Source organism: Clinocottus analis, unplaced genomic scaffold, assembly GCF_023055335.1.
Source record: "Clinocottus analis isolate CAN_PGR_092001 unplaced genomic scaffold, fCliAna1.0.p SCAF_9, whole genome shotgun sequence".
Lineage (NCBI taxonomy): Eukaryota > Metazoa > Chordata > Actinopteri > Perciformes > Cottidae > Clinocottus > Clinocottus analis.
In genome coordinates, this window is record NW_027176251.1 from 17,569,522 (window position 1) to 17,588,480 (window position 18,959).

At 42.3% G+C, this 18,959-nt stretch overlaps 1 protein-coding gene across 2 annotated transcripts in view; it reads left to right on the top strand.

The window, feature by feature from the left end:
- The first annotated feature begins 586 nt into the window (after positions 1-586).
- The window catches only part of oxr1a (oxidation resistance 1a), a 144,751-nt gene continuing 126,378 nt past the window's right edge, over positions 587-18,959 (top strand). For both annotated transcript variants that reach the window (XM_068570389.1, XM_068570391.1), the window contains exons 1-2: positions 587-723; positions 13,256-13,341. In XM_068570389.1, the coding sequence (XP_068426490.1) occupies positions 13,325-13,341 (17 nt within the window). In that variant the 5' untranslated portion in view covers positions 587-723; positions 13,256-13,324. The remainder of the gene's footprint in view (positions 724-13,255; positions 13,342-18,959) is intronic.

Below are 18,959 nucleotides of genomic sequence, written 5' to 3' on the forward strand. Positions count from 1 at the left end.
CCTATTTACTTTAGATATACAGTAGTTCAATGAAGCTTTAATTATTCAAGCTCTATGCCGGTCCGATGTCAATGTACTACAGTATGTGAACGGTGTAAATGTTTAATGTGGCTAGGATATGTTTACTTCACACTGCCATTTTGGCCAACTGTGCCTTGTGTAAAAGACACAACATATATCCGGAGGCTTCGTGGTGGGACAGGCCCAGCATGAGCTGAATGAAAGAAACACTTCCAGTTTATTCTCTGGAACCTTCAGTAAATTTGTGTTTCAGCATGATTTTAAAAGTAGCTACTTTTAAAGGGGACTGCAGCAGGGAGGCTGAAATTGACTTGCTGATGAAATTGCCACACACTTCTACTCCACTCTTATTTCCACTTACTAGTTCCACATTTATTTCTACCCTTCACTGCTACGACTGTATCATTGTCATCCCTGCATTGCATCCCTGGATGACGGCTCTTCTGCGCCGACCCCCCCCCCCTCCCTCCTCTCACCCTCCTCGCCTTGCTGGGACGCCTGCTTGGTATAGTCCGCTCCTCCCCTCTCCTACGTCGCATCGATGGTACTTTCTATTAGGAGAAGGTCAAATGATTCCGCATGTCAGCCTGTGTGTGTACATTCCTGCCTGACGAAGAAACACTCCCGATACCTGAATCGCATGTCCGAAAAATGTTTGCGACCGTCTGAAGCGACTCCTTCCGCGGCAGGTCCCTCCTGAAAGTGAGTACTGGGGTGCAGCGACGTGTTCTTGTTGTTTCCGAAACGACTCACCCGGCACATATTGATATGATACGACCGGAGAAGTCACACAAAAATAAATATATGTATACAAAGGTTTAATGTTTGCAAAGTGTTGTGTTTCCGTGCAGCTGGCGCGGAGCTCCCCTGGAGCTCTGATGGGTTTAAAAATAGTTCTGTTAGGATGCTGCTGCTCGCAATGCTTCCATACGGTGCAGGTGAAATATCTGTGCGTGTGCGTGCGTCGTTTCTCATTTCTAAAAAACGGACAAGGATCTTGGCAAAAGTAGGTACGGGACTCCCTGCAGGACTAGTATAGGAACATAAAGAGGGGCTGGAGGATAAGGGAAGTTGCTATAAGTGATATATATATATATATATATATATATATATATATATATATATATATATATATATATATATATATACACACAGATGTGTCAGTATGAGCCCGATTTTCTTGTTAAAGTGGGTTCCTGTGTGGATGTTTACCTCCAGTAGAGTAAATGCGGTCTGAAGTCAGTGTTAATGTAGAGTGTGGAAAGTTCACTCCTCAGCAACTACAAAGCTCTTAGGAAGGGAGACTTAATGAAGTGAGTCATCAGAGTCAGCCCAAAACTCCCCCCTCCCCACCCCGCTGCAAACAAGCATGTAGCTAAGCCTATTACCACATTGCATAATGCAATAAGGTATAGCCCCATAAGGTGTAGACTGTGCGGCCTTCGGGGTCTGTATATTGTCCGGTCTCCTTAATCTCTTATTATACATCCTCATAAAACATATCCGCCCAGAGCGGGGTCAGCATCTTCAGCTAAATGGAGCTGAGACGGGGAGCCGTGTTACTGTCCAGAGACACTCTGTGCCCTGTTGATGCTCTCTGTAGGTGGTGAGATGGTCATGGTCAATGAGACGCAAGTGTTGGGCTGACTTGTTTTTGGGATCACCATTGCTTGTGTTGTTTTACATGGTGGTCCATATTAGTGAGAAGACACTGTTAATTTCAACCTTTTTGTTCTCCTAATGATGCCTTGAATCAAGGAGCTTCAATTATTTTCATTGTTTTTCATCTACCAAGTAAATCTCGATTTTTTTATTTTTTTAAATAGTTCTGTCTGTGAAATATTGTATCAAATAAAAGTATCTGTCGGTTCCCCGCAGCCTCAGGTAACCTATTCAGATGACTTGTTTTGTCCAACTAAAAGTCAGAAATCCAATGATACTGTATTTAGTATATTGTCATTAGCAATGGTGGGCTGTCAGGGCCAGCTAAGCCTTCACTGCTGTCCTAAACAGAATCACAAAGTTCTAGCAATTTTATAATTTAATCGTTTTTCACAAAAACACCATGTATTATAATTATATTTCCCTATTAGCTAATTTTCTCATTGCACAGGTCATGTCTTCCTCTGTTGCTCTGCCCTCAGCCTGCAGCGGTGCTTTCATCCTATCAGATTTTTACCTCCTGTGTCTCTATGGAGGCAAAGCAGTTTAATAAGCAGGCCTTTGCAGATTAAAGTACACAGAGGGAGTGGACGTTATTATTGCTTGTCATAGACAATGGGTGTAATCTTTGGCGTGCAAGCGCCTGCAAAATGGCGTGGACGTATGATTGGTCAGTGGCCCAGCGTGAACATTAACATGTGCTGTGATGTGCCAGTGTGACTTCTGTCAACACAACCCAAAACTACCTTGCTGCCAGGATTAGGAAGAGTTTAGGCTGAAACCCAAGAGAAGTTATGACATGTTTAGTGTTTGTGTTTGACATGTTTTCACTCGATGGCTGAAGGAGGAGGTGAAACGGACTTGATGGCGGATTTACTTTATGCCTTTTCTCGTGGAGGGGATCCTCACTGGCGTTCATGAAGCGCACCGATAAACTGAACAACCACGTCATAGAACTGAGTTAACAAAGAGAGGTGGATGGACTTTGTCTTTTATAAAGTGAACAACATCTGGTGAGCGAACAGTTTTTTTTTTTCTGCTTTTTGTGTTGTTTTTTTCACCCTGCTTAGCTTTCCGTCGGCACCCACCGTTGATGCCACCACTTCCACGGCAAGAGCCAGCCCATCCCAGCCCAGCCTACCCTAGCTTAGCTTGCGTCGTGGAGGTAGTGGGAAAGCGCTCTGTGCTAGACCCTTACTAAGCTGCGTGGCTGGATTAGAAGACAGCAGGTAGTTTGTCTGAAGCTGCTGCTGCTCACTCGTGAAGAGGCTTTTGTAATATATTTCACGTGAATTTTGTAACATATGTCTCTGTAACTGCTGCTAACTTTAGAATCGGAAAAAATCCACACATCAGCTACACAGGTCAAAGTTGAGAAGGAAAAAAAAAGTAGTCGAATTCTACGGTAATGCTCTTGTGTGTGCGGTGTTTTGGTGCTGCAGTTTTGTTGGATCATTTTGTTATACCTGTAAGGTATTATATATTGAGTACTTGAACAGCTTTCTAGGAAGCATTGTCCGGATGTATGTTTCTAGGGCTTTTATTGTGAAGGGAAAAACGTAAGGAGAAGAGAAGTTCTGAAGTGAAGTGTGGAACGAGAGAAAAGTGGTTGTCGCCTTGTGCAAACTACGCAGCATAGTGTTGTTTTATTAATCAAGTAAAGTATTGAACAAGAATTGTTCGTTAATGACGCAGCATCCCGTCATGCGCATATTTATGTAAACAATATCAGACGGCAGACGGCGCTAGAGGCCCAGGTCTAAAATACCAGGTTGCATATTTTGATGATTATTGAGATAATTTCAGGAATCACAAATATTTTTCTTAAGAATGAAGGTGGCACCATGACGCGTTTATATGTCGTCCAATGCCAAACTATTATACGGTATGCAAAAAAATAACTTATTTTGCATTGAGAAGCTAATTGCTTGAAATGTGACTCAAACAGATAATCGTCGTTGCCCCTTAGTCACTCGTCCAATCAAATAAAATGAGCAAGTGTGTCATCGCTAAACCCTGACTAATTTCGAACAAAATTCATAAAAATGACAATACATCTGTTGAGAACCTGTTGTCATCGTGGAGAAAAGGAGCACAATCACCTCTATTATTATTATTAAAAAGCATGACACACACACACACACACACACACACACACACACACACACACACTCTCCTTGAATGATGACTCTTGTGATGAAATTATGCACGGTCCTGCTGGTTTTGATTAATCCTTCACCCAGCCGTCATCAGCGAGTGCTTACTGTCACCAATTGATGCCACGTTGAGATTTGCCTGGATGAAACTGAAGCATATTCACTTAGCAGAAATTATAAAACAAAAAAAAAGAAACAAATTCAATTGGTTCTAACAAATTACGTTTTAAAGTATATCAAACTGTGCTTTCATGCTTTTGATGCTTTGTTTCCGTACCGATAAGCCAGAGCTGTAAAGGACGATGCTTGATGTTTATCAAGGTGGCCACAGCAAAATTTGGTATCTCTCTGATTCATCTGTGAAAGGATCTAAAGTCATGTGGTGTTTTAACAGCTGCGACTATCTCATCCGTCTCTGCTTCCTCATTAACATGCAAACACACGTTGACTGAATTGCCAACATCACATCTGACTCATGGCCAGGAAGAATGTTTCCTGAAAACCTGCTTTGTGGGCATTAAGCTACCGCCATTTTTTTAACTGAGGTGTTTCTTGAGACGACATCTAATACAATCTGGTTTTCCAGTGAGCAGATTCTTTATTCCCATTCAACATTTCTAGCATGGGAGAGGCAGCTGCTGCCGACGTCTCAACCCGTACCCATAACCTTATTACCGGCTGTGACACCCGCTGCCAAGCGGTGGCGGTTTCTCTCCAGTATGCCATCAAGCAAGGGAGCCCTCACGGCAGAGACTGCAGGCGCTAAGGTGGTGGGTAATTCTTCCTACTCCTACAATCCTTGTGTGACATCATCGGCAGCAATGAAGAAAATTGCTAGCAGCATGTAACACGGTGGCTCTTACTAGCTGCCTTTTGGCGCGTGCCATGAGTATATATGAAGACTTACAATTTCTCTTTGATCATCTCCCATGTGAAAATGGCCGTTACGATTTCTCAGAGTCCAAGACGAGGTCATCCAAAGTCTTTATAATGAGAACATACAGTGCAATAAATTGTAATAACAAAGACTTGTTGTGTTCCAATACATGGTTGGAGGGAGGGAGGGAGAGAGAACCAGCGGGAAGGAGGGAAGATGAAGGTCCTGACTCAACAACAAAGCAATTAGATAATGACAAGGGCAGTGACGCAGTGATTTGTTCCAGTCTGTTGTAACGTGATTCCTGAAATCCAGCCTTAATGCGAATTTGGAAGCTTCCAAGAAAATGTATTCTTCCATTATGTTTTGTGGGGCTCATATCAGCATGAAACAGAGATGTCACTTAGGTGCTCCATGTGCGGTGTGCTGGGAAGGACTTATGCTTATCATCTATGGGTGATGATTTTTAAAAAACTTTGTATCTAAAAGAAAACTGTGATCACGCAGCCAGACTGCGGGCCCTGCAACCCTCCCTCATCCTGGTATAAATACCCGAGGACTGTAATTTTCATCTCTTTTGTCTTACTCCCTCCCTGTTAACCCGCCGCCTAATGATGATAATCTCAAAAGAGATTTATGGAGGATAAACACACTCAGCAGTCGTCTTAAAAATAGAGCAGGTGAACAACAGGACGGGCAGTTGCGGGATGTAGCTTACGTGGTAGCGGACAGGCTTGGTCTGCGGCCATAATAGCTTTACCTACATACAGTAACCAGCGCCATGGGACTGGTTGCAAGATTATGGAGGATTTGCCATGCTAATCCGCAGAAACCCAACCTAGTGATCCAACCCTCCCCCCCCACCCCCGCCGTCTCACTCTGCTTTCTTCAGCATAGCAACAAACCGCCCTCTTCTGTCTCCTCCCAGTCCACTCGGCCCATGATGCATCAAGGATGTTGGAGGCCCTCCTTTTGGGTGTAGATATTTCACAAAGTGGTTAAAATATGTTTCCCTTGGATTGGTGGTGTGAGAGCAATGGTTCCGCTCTCGTTTCTTCTGTTCCGCCATGTTTTTTTTCTCTCTCGCCCCTTTGCACAGGCAGTCGTTTTGTGATAAATCGGCACATTTTACTTTAACGTCCAAACTTATCATCCAAATGTCTGTCGGGGTAAATTAAGGGCATGCTCCCAGCGCAATTCCCTTCCCTTGCGAACGGGGCGATAATGTGACAGCCAGATGACACGCATCACAAAATTGGCGCCGCGTAACTTGACGGGAAGAAGGCGACGCTGTCGGCAAACTAAAATCAGATTTGGCCCCGTCACTTAAGTTGAGTGACCATTGCCTTTGGTTCCACTTTGGGACGCGGTTTGAAAGCTAATTGAATCAAAGCAAGGGGGATGGGGTCATTTTTGACTGATACTCCATGGGCGTTTGTCTCTGTCAGCCTAATATCACACGGTGAAGTGACTCAGCAGTTCCCAACCCCGACTGTGTGCATGTCTTTAACTCAAACTGACAGTGTTCTAGCTCCCGTACATACCTTGCCATGAGCTACTCTGCGTGAAAGCTGAGGTTTTCTCATTTTATTCACTTTTTCCCTACCATTGTCATCATCATGTGCAGCCTCCATGCACATAGAAACCTCAGGAACACTCACAGACAGAAATAGATCAACCCAGGGAAGGCAGGAGTTTATTTTGAGTAAAAGAGAGCTGTGAAGAAGAGATTCTCAGTAGTTTTCTTGGCATAATGTAATTTCACGGGGCTGTGTAGTTCCTGACTGGAATGGTGTTATATTGTGCATGCAAGCGAGAGCGGAGACTCGTTCCCTTGGTGTGAGGAATGACTTTTGTTGCCAGGTCTTAATGTCAATACCTCTTTTTATGTGGTTAATTCTTTTTGTCATCGACCCTCTAATTAGAGCTACAGAACGACATGTTTGCATGTAATCAGAATCAGCTTTAATGGCCATGTCCATTTTCACGTCCATGGAATTTGACGCCACTTTCTGCACTTCGTCGTTGTTTACAACAAGCAAAGATAATATTAAAAATAAAAAAAGACATGAAAGAAAACAGAAAAACAGTACATTACAGAACAGTGGCCCAGAAAGTGCAGATAGTGGATGTGTCTGATTAATTGTTCATCAGACTGCCGGTCAGTGGTACAGTGCACAGTAATGTGCAGGAGATGGTGTTTCTCATGAGGGCTTGAAAGTTGAAGGAATTAAGGGAAGTAATTAGAGAGGGAACTTTGAAAGAGTCTGCTTCCTTGCCTGTGTGTCACCGACGTATAGTTGCAGTGTCCCTCCAACACCACTGACCTCTTGGGTTACAATCTCCACCATATGCAGCCATCACCAACCATTATCATGTGACCACTGTTCCACATGTGCATTGTGTGATTACACCTGAGCCAGTTTAATTTGCTTAAAAGCTCTGCAAAAGCTAGTGAGCCTTGATTATCGTGTCAAAATAAATTAATGTTTCTGTGGAAGATATGTTTGCAGAGAAACAGTTCATCTAGGAATAGTTTGATGTTTTACCATCTTTGCTTTCTTGCCAAGACTCATGTCTGTACTAAAAATATAAAGCTACAGCTAGCAGCAACAACAAAAATATCTGCCTGCCTCGGTAGAAGTAGTTACAGCCCGGGACTCACTGTAAAGCCGTAAATAGTTTACGTTTAGTTTGTAAAAGCAGATGGAACACAATAAGTGGATTGGCAAGCTTTTAAAGGTGTTGGTAGGCAGATTTTGCTCATTTCCAGTGTTTTTGCTAGGCTAAGCGTACAGTCTCCTGGTTCTAAATGCACTTAAAACTTGTTTTGGAAGGTGCATTTGGCTTATGGAACCATACGCCCAGCTGATTGCATCGCTGGCGCTCTAATACGACCCACAATTGGCTAACCCCCTGTCTAGACTTCAGGTGTAGCAGACATGGTCTTTACTCGCACAGCTCCTGCACAGAGACAGTTATTCTGTGGGTCAACGTTTAAACGTGTCTTTTGTCTGAGGAAAAATAGACTGTATCTTCAAATGTATCTACAGGACGATCTCTCCATCATGTCACATAGTATCTATGGATTACTTTATGGCAAATTTCTGAAGCCATTACTGTCACAGAGAGCTCACTTTACATGCATGCTTTTTTTTCTCTTTTTTGTGGTACCTTGTTATCTTGTATTTAAATTCATGATGGCACCGGGTACAAAAAGTTTAATAAAACATATTAAATGAACTCAGCCAGCGTGAACTCGTTTTCGGTTTAGTGGAAATGGTAATTTGAGAAGCCTTGCATATTTTAACCTCATTGCTTTGAAATACCCATAAGCATAGATAATATTACCCAAAGCTGCCTGTCTATAAAAGATATGGCTGTTATGATTCAGCCTACAATGAGCCTCCTGCTCCTCTATTAGGTGGTGGAATAAGTGGAAGTAAACTGGAGAACTCATTTTGTTTCTTTCAACCCCTCAGTGTGTTAGATATTATCTTACTTTTACACTTAGCCAGATTTTAAGCTTTTCTGTCCAAATCTCCCAAGTAACAAAATAGAATTTGTTGAAATCCAACATGTATGTATTGTCATTCTTAAGTCTAAATAAGGCATCCTGAATTCAAGGAAGATGAATCTACTGTCCCATTCACTGGTAAGTCTGCCAACATTTACATTGAGATGTTTTATTAGCAGGGGCAACGCTCTCCTCCAGGGCAACCCTAAACATCACACCACTGTCCTCCAGCATGTTTCCGAGTTCCTACGGGGAGACGAAAAAATGCCCCACACCCCCAGCAGATAATGCACGCGTCGCAACCATTAGCAATAGCTCAACGCAAATATGAGTCGGAAAAAATGACAGGAAGGACGGAGTTGTTTATTCGTCGCCCGGTAATTGACGGAGCGTTTCCATCATGGCATTGTGTTTCCTGCCAGGCTAATGTGACCCCTATTAGTTCAGGAAACATGCCACAATTGGGGCTGCACAGGCCAAAGAAAATGAAAGGGGGAGAGGGAAAGAAGAGACGAGGGAGGCAGGGAGAGATGTAAACACTGGTGAGGTGCAGACAATGGGACGACGACGGGACAGGGGAGTGGAGAACAGAAGGGAAGATGAGTCATATCACTGCAGCGAAGTGGGCCCTGATTAAAATGCCACTGCAGCTACAGGACTATATATTTATTACTCACCAAATGCTCATAATTTCTAGGCGGGCGCTGATTTACTCATCGTTGAATGTTTTGATTTAAATCCTTGTGTTTTTATAACATGAGAAAACCGAGACATGTTCTGTATTTAATCTGAACAAGACATTGTTACACCACTTCTCCAGTTGCATGTCAGTGAACTGTTCACCCCATCGAGCCTACGGCGAGCATCGAGACAGTCGACATACCCGACAGTAGAGTAGGAATTGATTTTAAAAGGATATTGCCGACACTTTCTCAGCCGATAAAGTTCAGTTTTTTCCTGCTTTTTTCCGATTGTATCCGAGGCATATTGGAGGAGAAAACGGCCGTGCGTTGCTTTTAAAGTATACTGTACTGTGTTTCACGGCCGTTACTGATTTAGCTGCATGCTGGGCCAGCTAATCCTGCCTCTGATCAATACTCCACTTCTCTTGCTAACACCCTGGATGTCATCCAGGAACCGCCGAAGCTGATATGTTTATTTACCTTCCCCATCTCATCATTCATAAACCCAGCTTCAGGGAGGATTAAAATTGACTTTAACTTTATCTGAAACTGTGCGGATTTGAGAGCAGAATTTATTCTGTTTTGATGTGCTGGGTTAGCATTTGGCTCGTTTACAGTTGGTTGTGTTAACGGTGGGCTGGGCACTTGCTTAGCTCATCTTTTGTTTTGTGTGAAATAGCTCGATCAGCCTTGAACTCAAGGCTGCGTGCGTTAAAGCAAACACATCACCTTTGTGTTATCGTCATCTTTTTTCTTTTTTTACGGCCGGCAGCTCTCAGCAAAAGTGCACACACGAGCACCGGTGACACCTGCTGTCTGTCTGTCTGTCTGTCTGTCTGTCTGTCTAGGATTCGCCTCGATCCATTACATGCTTGGATGCTGATGGTGTTTGTCAGGATGCTTTGAACGCGCAGAGACAATTAAGCTGAAACACAAGGCTGGCTTAATGAAGCTCGGCAGGGAGAACATCCTCAAACAAGCTTCTTTTGCCATAGAGATGGAAGTAGACACTGTCCGGTTACGTCACACCGATGTGTCGTTGTGCTGCAGGGTTATGCATTTGTGATAGTGCAGGTGAACGGATAAACCCATAAAAAAACATATGCTGACATTGAATGTAACCTTTTTGAAGACATTGTGATTTACTGTCACACGTCGTTATTGGAAACAGTTCAGAAAGAGGACAGACACTTTAAAAAAACAAAAAACGCGGCAGTGATTGGATGAACCATCTGTCATCCAGCTTTTCCAACTTGCATCTCACCGAAGCAAGTTAGAAAAGCGGCATCCTTCTTATTATTCTTTTCTTGTTGAAGCAATATTCTGCAATTCTGATATAACTTTTGTTATTGTAGTTAAGTACGCTAATGCTCTTTAAGAAAGTTTTTCTTGGGGGCGTGGGGGGATTATTGCAGACTTTAGCCATTGTTAGCAACCGCCTTTTTTTGTAACACTTCAAAATTCGAAAGCGAGGTATTTGCTGGCACATTTTAATTCATTAATTTTAATTTATTTTACTCTTTTTCTAGCAGCTATAATTAACGAGAACTTTAACGTCATATTTTTGGTACGAATTTGGGATCTAGGTTTGAGCAAAACGCAATGTATCCACCTTTTCTATTTGTGTTCTAAATTAGTCCCTAAACCTCATGTGGTACACCTATGCAGCACTTTATTTGTTTGCTTCAAGTATAGCTTCTCTTTTTACTGTATATGGCTTAAACAAGAAACTTATTGTTTCATGTTCACTTTAAGCCCGCTGGCAGGTGAAGATGGCCTCACATAATCCCAAATAATGTCTCAATGTATTTTCAGTTTTGGTCTTACTTCAGTATAGACCCTAGAAAGCTGGAAGGTTCGTTATTATTTTTTCTGAGGGAAGCGCTGGGTTTGGTGAAGCACTCTGTGTAATCACTTTAAAGCCCTGGAACACTGTGACGAATGGGTGGATGAGTCACATTTTAACAGCAATGGAAGAGGAAATTATACGACTCTTTGAAAATCTCTCTCCCTGGGCTCCCTGGGCTCTGAATTCACCCTCAGATTAGATAAACAGTTCTATTTAATTAAATGAAATATTTTAGAATAATTGGCTGTCAGTGTGCATGTACCTGCAGCCCTTTATGGCGAGGTATTTCTCATCTCTTTAACATCCCCATGCTGCTATAATGGTATGAAATGTTTCAGATATGAAAAAAATAATAACAGAACCTGTTAAAGTAGAACCATTTTCCCAACTGATATAGCTCAACTACTGGCCTATTGTATGAAATATGAAATGTGCTAATATTTGGTTTCCATAGTAATTAATCCAAATATGTTTCTTTTAGTGCCACCATAAGTTCAACTGAACTGCATTTAGTCGGATCCTTTTTAGCATAATGTCACTGTTTTTAATTATTCTAGTTTTTAAGTTATAAAAGGAATATGAAAAATGTCGTCGTGTGTGATTGACAGCAGCTGGCAGGCTGATTTTCCACAGGGAAACCGGAGTGAAGTAAACAAACTAGAACTTACTACCAATGGAGCACGGTGACACGCAATCTGACTTGTGCAGGTGCGTTTACATGCTGTTCAATGTGCTGCTGATAATTGGCTACCTAGCTTGCATAGAGATGTTAGCAGTGCTCCTTTCATGTCCAGTGTTTTTATTTCTCCCAATTTATGACCAAATACCTGCAAATGCCATTTCCATCAGCGTTGTCTTTTACCGGTCGTGCTCACTTAGGGAACATTGGCTTGCTAACAGGCTAAACTGATTTGCCTGCAGTGTGATCGCTCTAACCCAGCGAACAGACCGAGCGATTGTTATATAAAACTGTAAATCATAGCTTGTTTTATGATGAAAAAAAGGCAAACACTGCTGTATTTGGATGTTTTGAACACCACAAGTAATCAAGTGAAATTTATGATTTGGTACATGAAAAAATTGGCACAAATGTGCCCGAATGCAAATTTTGGAGACCTTGCCTAAATTCTTTGTACTAAACCCTCTAATTTTGTTCTGCTTCACTTTATCAAAGTAAATCTTTGCTGAGAGAATGATCCCATATTGTGCTATGATTTGGGTTGGAGTTGGACCTTACAGCTGCATCATTTTGAAGAAATAATCATCCTGAAAGTGCTTTTTTTTTCAAGGCAGACCTGAAACCTTTACATTTTTTCTGTGCGCAATCTTCATTTACTCTTAACCATTAACATATAGACAGACATTTACACATCTGAACTAGATCTTACAGGTGTACCTTTTTTAATTATCACCCAAATTATTCAAACAGCCCAGTGGCTTTTTACTTTGGGTATGCAATTTTCGAGGAAAGGTCCTAAAAATACTTTGGTGTTACAGCTAATGCACTATCAAAAGCAATGCAGTGTCAGAGTGATTAATCTTAACTGCAAGCTGTATTTAAAATCTTCTTTTTTTAAATGTAAAACTGACAATTCTAATGTAAAGATGAACTTTTTTTTTCTTTCTATAATATTTTCATTGCCGTTTGCCTGTGTTGCTATCGTCTGAGTCATGGATGCCTTAGGTTACTTACAGAATCGAGGGCATCCGTGTTTTCCATGTCACCTGAATGAATTATCCGATGTTTCCAGTGTCACACAACTTTGTTAACCTTTACACCTGCTTATTCAGCGCTGCCTCCTGCCAGCAGTGTGTGGAGGAGGGAGGAAACGCACTCCAGGTGTTAGGTGTGTGTGCGTGTGTGTGTGTGTGTGTGTGAGACTGATGGAAGGGGGGCGGGGAGGGGAGGCTGAGCTGGCTGCTTCTTTAATCACCCCATTCTCCTTCCCTTCCTCCCTCTGGCCCTCCACTCATCTCATTACAGACAGGTGAGGAGTGAGGCCTGCATAGACCTCGGCATTAATTATTGAACCCTATCTTCTTTTACGCCAGCTCCTCCTCCAGTCTCTGATAACCTTAACTCCCAGCCATTATACAACATAGAGAGAGAGAGAGAGAACTACTACACATGACATGTTTGCCAACACAAGCAGATCTCTCCTCCTTTTTAATTGGATTTTAATTGTTTCTAGTCATTACAGTGGAGTTGCGGTGCTAATTAATTCCACTCTGGTTTAAATCTGTGTTGTTGTGGCGAAGAAAAGCAAAATGATCAAAGCTGACATTTGACTCTACACATTGTCTTTGTCGTGTCGGCCGAGTACCGCTCCTTCCCTCCTGCTGTGCCCGGTCAATTTGAATCGCTCAGTTGGAGGCCGGCAAATGGAGGTTGATGAGATCAGCGTGGCCAAGGCATTGAGACAACTTGAGGGCGACCTGACTGTGATGCTGTAAATGTAACGTGTGTGTTTTTGTTTTTTTGCTCTGCAGGTTTGTGAAGTCAACATCAAACCTCAACCTCCCAAAGCCTCCAAGCAGGAGAAAGAAGTTGCTGCCAAGATGTTCAGCACTAAAAGGTCAGCACAATGTCACTTTTGATCTATTCTTATCCACTCAAATAAATAAATAAAAAGGCCCGGCAGAAATTTCTGGGATTTTTTAAAATTCTTCTGCTGATAATGGCTGACATTTGTGCTCCGCTGTGTTGACTTCGGTGTGAAGAAAAGTAATGGTTGATTTAAGGTCACAACACAAGAATGGAATCATTCCCCTTTTGTTTCGTGTAAAATAAGTGAATTATTTTAAGTTATTATTAAGTTGACATTTCCAGCGAGCACATTTTCTAAGTAAGTGGAACCCAGAGAACCTTTTTAAAGCTGAAAGTTTAAATACTTTTGCACTGCCTTCTGTAGAAAACACGGTTCTCAGTCTTTTCCTGGTCGGTTTTGATGTGACTCGTGGTAGCATGCGTGCAGTCTTCCCATACATCATTCATCACTTGACTCCAAAGGGGTGGGGGTTGTTTTATTGTGAAACAGCTTGGGTTTAGTTTCTTTTTAATTATCTTCAGCACTGGATACTTTACTAAGAACAGCCCATTCCATTGAAACGCAAATGAATTTGAGTTCTGAAAACTTTTTTTTTTTATATCTCAATACGGATATGCCAATGTCTTATTACCTTTTTTTCTTTTTAAAGCTCATTTTCACACCCTTCACCTATTTAGCTGGATAAATTGCAGCCTGCTGTAGTTTTTCAACAGAAAATGTTAGATGAATGTCTCCACAGCCCATACTGGTTATTATTGTTAAGATGTTTTGTGTATGCCATTTTAAATGGTCTGTTTTGACAAACATATCTGCCTACAATCTGGTGTGAAAATACAATATTTGCATGTACAAAATACATCAGGAATTGACCATTCACAAAATCCTTCTCCCAAGTAGCGGTATAACTCAAACGTACTGTAGCTTGCACCTGTAACGAGGTGCGGCATCCCGGAAGAGCGTTGGATTTCTCAACATGATCATTCAATGTGCACGGGGCTGTTATATTAGCAATACTAGTGTTTTTAAGGCTGGTGTGAAATAAAATGTGTGTTTTTCTGCTCTGACGTAAGCTTCAAATGTTAGCTTGTCTGGCTAAGTGTATTTGGTGCCTCAGCAGTCAAGCACACTATAATCATGAGTGACTGCTGATGCAATGTTCCATACAAATGAAGCGCGGGTGATGTTTGTGCAGGTTGATCGGGGCAATAGTTGAGGTGGTGCTCAGGGGAGATCGATTAGTCCTTTAAGGAGTCTTAGCTCCAGGGGTTCATGGTTCCTCAGTGCATTGCATTGAGTAAGAGCACTGGCCAATGTGTTGAGATAGTGACTGCTCGTTTGGCCCCACTGTGATCGTCATAACTATAGTGCGTGTGCAAGATCATGCTCATGGTACTGTGGGTGAAAAGATGATTAAACCAAGCCGGCTCTCCATCTTCAGGGAGCTGTGTCAGCACAGGCGATGACACGAATACGCTCAAAATGACTTTAATAGGCTGCCATCTTGAAATTCAAAGACTCCAAAAGCTCATTCACATTTTCTGCTGAATGCGAAACAAAGCGCTTTTTATTTCTCTCGCCCTAAACTGCTGAACGAAACATAAAACGGTGCGAGGGAATCTGTGTATCTGTCAGGAATTGCTTTGTGCTGCAGTAACTTTATCTGTGGGTTTTTAATATTGACTCTATACTCGTGGGCTCCCTCGAGTCACCTCTCACCACACTTACATACAATTCAAGACCCAAATTAAAAGCTTTCATTAAAATGTAATCAGTCAAACGTCTTAGCGTTGCAGTATATTTTTGATCTGAATGGACTGTAAGTATGTCACAGAGGGACGGATAATAAATACAAAGCATTCGCACGTCTTTGTGCTTCTCACTTTTCTGTTTAGTGCTCTCTCCTCTACTGTAATGGATAAGCGGAGAGCGCATGTATCCACAGCCTGATTGTTTGCGTCGACACGTGCTCATTAAAATGTAACTGGAGCGCCGTTAATCCGCGTCTTTCATTCCGCACGAGGACATTTATGAAGTGACGCACCATATCTTTGATTTGGGTTGCAAATTGAAACTCTACCATGTCAGAGCTGCTTCTGCCTGCAAGTATAAATCGGTGATTTTTGTATCGTTTAGTGGACAGATGTCTTATGCCACCACGATTTGTAGATGTTCATGGGATTTAAGATTTCTTTTTTTTTTATCAAATCCATTTACGGCAACTTGTACAGCTGTCAGTCTCATGCACACTTGGCACCGTTTCTTTAATTGATGGTCACGTCGGAAAACTCCATCCCTGTTCTTTATCCCATCCGTAAAGCTTTTAGTGGTCCTTTTTTTTCTCTCTTCAACGAGCAGAAGTGGCAGTAACACCACACCTATCTGAACAACTCGGAGATTTGTCTCCTTTTTCTTCAAGCCCATCCCTTCCTTCTACAACTAACAGTCACTGAACTGTTTTGTTGAGTCATACGCCGGTTGCAAAATCCCAGTTAAGCCACATTATTAAAAAGCTCTTAATGAAAGTGAATGCTCTTCAACTGTCAGTTATAATCATCCACTGTCAAATGGCATGAGCGCCATTTTCATCTCAAACCAAGTTTTCCAATGGACAAATAATTTTCACTTCCAGAGTTAAAACTGGGACGTTTACAACCGGCAAAGCTAAAAAAAAATTGATGCATTGTAAATGAACAAGTTATTCTCTTAATACTGCCGAATGAATGCAGTTTTGGTCTTCTTCACAGGTTTGTTCAATGTCTATTTTTGCTGTTGCTCCCAGCCAAAATGTTTCATACATGGCTCCTGGCTCCTTTGTTTTTGTGGACCTGCGCGTAACAAAAGCTCGACGAATGTTGACAGCTATTTGACTGTGTGTCTCTTGACTTGTAACTATTCTACGTACTATTTACATGGATCGCAGTAACTTTAACTGTGACACGGCATGTCCAGCTTACACCTGAAATTGCGCGGACGTCTTGTAACTCCACGACGCAACAAGTCACTCAGCGCTATCGTCCCAGGCTGTGAAGGTGTTTGCTCAGATTGTCCTGAAGAGTAATTTGGTTTCCGCCTTTAGATTGTCAGACGCTCACCAGGGGAGAGAAATCCTCTATACAAAGTAGTTCCTCCCAGCTTTTTTTTTTTTTTTTTTAATTTACAGGAACAGGAAATAACTGTCGCGCCGGCAGCAGCTCAGACAGAGATCAAGGCCAGACGGTGCAAAGGTGTCACAACAGTACCCAGTAATTGCTTTCAGTGGGAACTGTAATTAAATTACCACAATATGAGTTGGACCCATTAGCGGCAAAATGGTGGGCCTGACCTCGCCAAATCGCTCCACAGCCTTTTCCCCATATTTAATCTGACTGAGTTAATGTTTCATGTGGCCTGGCTGTGATGTGGGGTGCTCTATTATAGTGATGCATTGCGGAAAGGTGCCGTCCTGCGGTTGCTGATACTTTCTCCTCCCCCTTCAGTGGATGACTCATCACAAACGATCCAAACGATGAAGAAGGTAAACACCTGTGTCTGTACCTGCACCTCAGCCCTCATCTTAAAATCCATCAATATGCCACATATTCATTATTGTAGTAAAGCTTCTGATGGCCAGCCAGTAATTATGGTCTTAACGAAATATCAGATCCGACATTGACCTCTCCACTTATCCTGACCTTCATAAGGAGTAATTGGATATCTGACTGTCTGTAACTCTGAGCTGGTGATCGACATCAATGGGCCTTGCACTTGATTACTTATGTATGCAGGGGGAAGAGAATGGTGTCTGGGGAGGAGGGGGGGGGGGGGCAGAGTGCATGCTGGGATGTGTTAACCCCCAAGCGAGGGCCTGCTGATCCAATCACGATGAACAGGCTGTTACCCCGACACTGCACGCCAACTCTCCTTGGGCTGACCTTGAAGGGCTTTGCAACAGCGTTACCGTGCCTCTTAAAAGATATCAACTATTTTGCACTTTGAGGACTTACTAATGTAATATACATTAGGTGGGGCTGAACATGATTGATTTTAGTTGAATACCAAGCAAGTTTCGGCATTCGATTTTAGTGTATACTTGGCTGCAGATGGTAGTTTGAGAGGCTGGCAGGTGTCCATTGTGATATAAAAAAATAAACAATAACAGCCCCGGTCAGCATTTTAACCATCTTTTGTACAGCAGTGCATAAGGTACTGATGAGCAACAGTACTTCTAATTTGGGCTACAGTGCCACAGTGAAGCAGCGGCTAAACAAACATGACAAAAAACAGGTTGTCGGATGATGTAAATTGTCAACAAACCTGTAGATTAGCCATCGTTTTTGTTGAAAGACAAAACAAAACTGTCCCCCTTTTTTTTTTTTTTTTGAAAAATAAGAAAATAATTTCAGATTCAACTCTTTACTACAACGTCGTACACTGTTAGTATTCACTGTCCTAAACACCTGAATCAGTACGTAATGACTGTTTGAACACATCTTTTTTCTGCCCATAAATGTACATGGATGGATGGATGAATGGGAACACTTGGTAGATGTGGGCTCAAGCAAGGTACTGTAAGTGCAGCTATGGAGGAGGTTAATGTCAAAGGTAGTCATCAACATAAAGTGTTGTTCCTTTTTTGATAAATGAGCAAGTGCCTATACAATATCATAAATTACATCATAAATGCATGCAGGCCTTTGTTGATGGGCTCTCATGGCGAGAGGCGACTATTCGAGCCAGCAAAAACAATGTGGATTGAATCAGTCTCACGGCGAGAGATATCCAAGTTGTCTGTCCCACCACCACTGCTTAGTTCACCAATGCAGACGTCAGCAGCTTATTTTTTTGGATCAGGCATACTTGGATGCAGCAGGTCCTAGACATAGGAGGTGACAGCATCAGTAATGGAGCCGGACGACCGCTAAAGCTCTGCAGGAAGGCAATGAGTAGAGGGCTTTCTGCTGACACTAGAAAGAGTGCGGTATCAGGTGTCAAGGGACACAATAATGGTACTGTTTCTTTCATGGGCCTAAGACTGGATAAATGAGCAGGAAAAAGGGTTTTGAACGTCAGTGTTTGTTCACTGCAGTGTGTATATACAGTATATACTCATGCTCTAAGAAAAGCCAGATGCCATCGAAATCTTATAATCTTTTCATTGAATGCCGATATTAAATTTGTTGTATCTTTGGCGTCGCACTGCCCGCTCTCACTGCACAAGTCTGTTTATCTGTATATCTCAATAATAAGTCTATCTTCTCTTATTGATTGAGAGGCAGTCGACTCAACCACTCTATTGATTTTTTGGGGTTGGTCAGTGGCCAGAGATTTTTTTTAAATCCCAGCTCCGGTGTCCTGTGACATGCAGATCACCAGTCGGGCATTACAGCCGTTACACTGAACAGCATCACAGTCGGTCAGTTTTGTCCACAAGGTTAAGTCTGTTGTATTTGTGGACGGATGAGGCAAGTCTACAGCTTACTGCAGGTTGTTTGTGGCAGTATTTAAGCCCTGGCCTCGTGTGCTACTTTCTCTCCTCTAATCGTCAGTGGGATGAACACTACTACCATGACAACAGATGTATGTTGTGGCTGTCGAACACACGTGGCCTTGGTTTTGAGTGCACTCTGGCAACTCCTGCAAGAGATTTGAGCCTGCTTTTTCTGTTC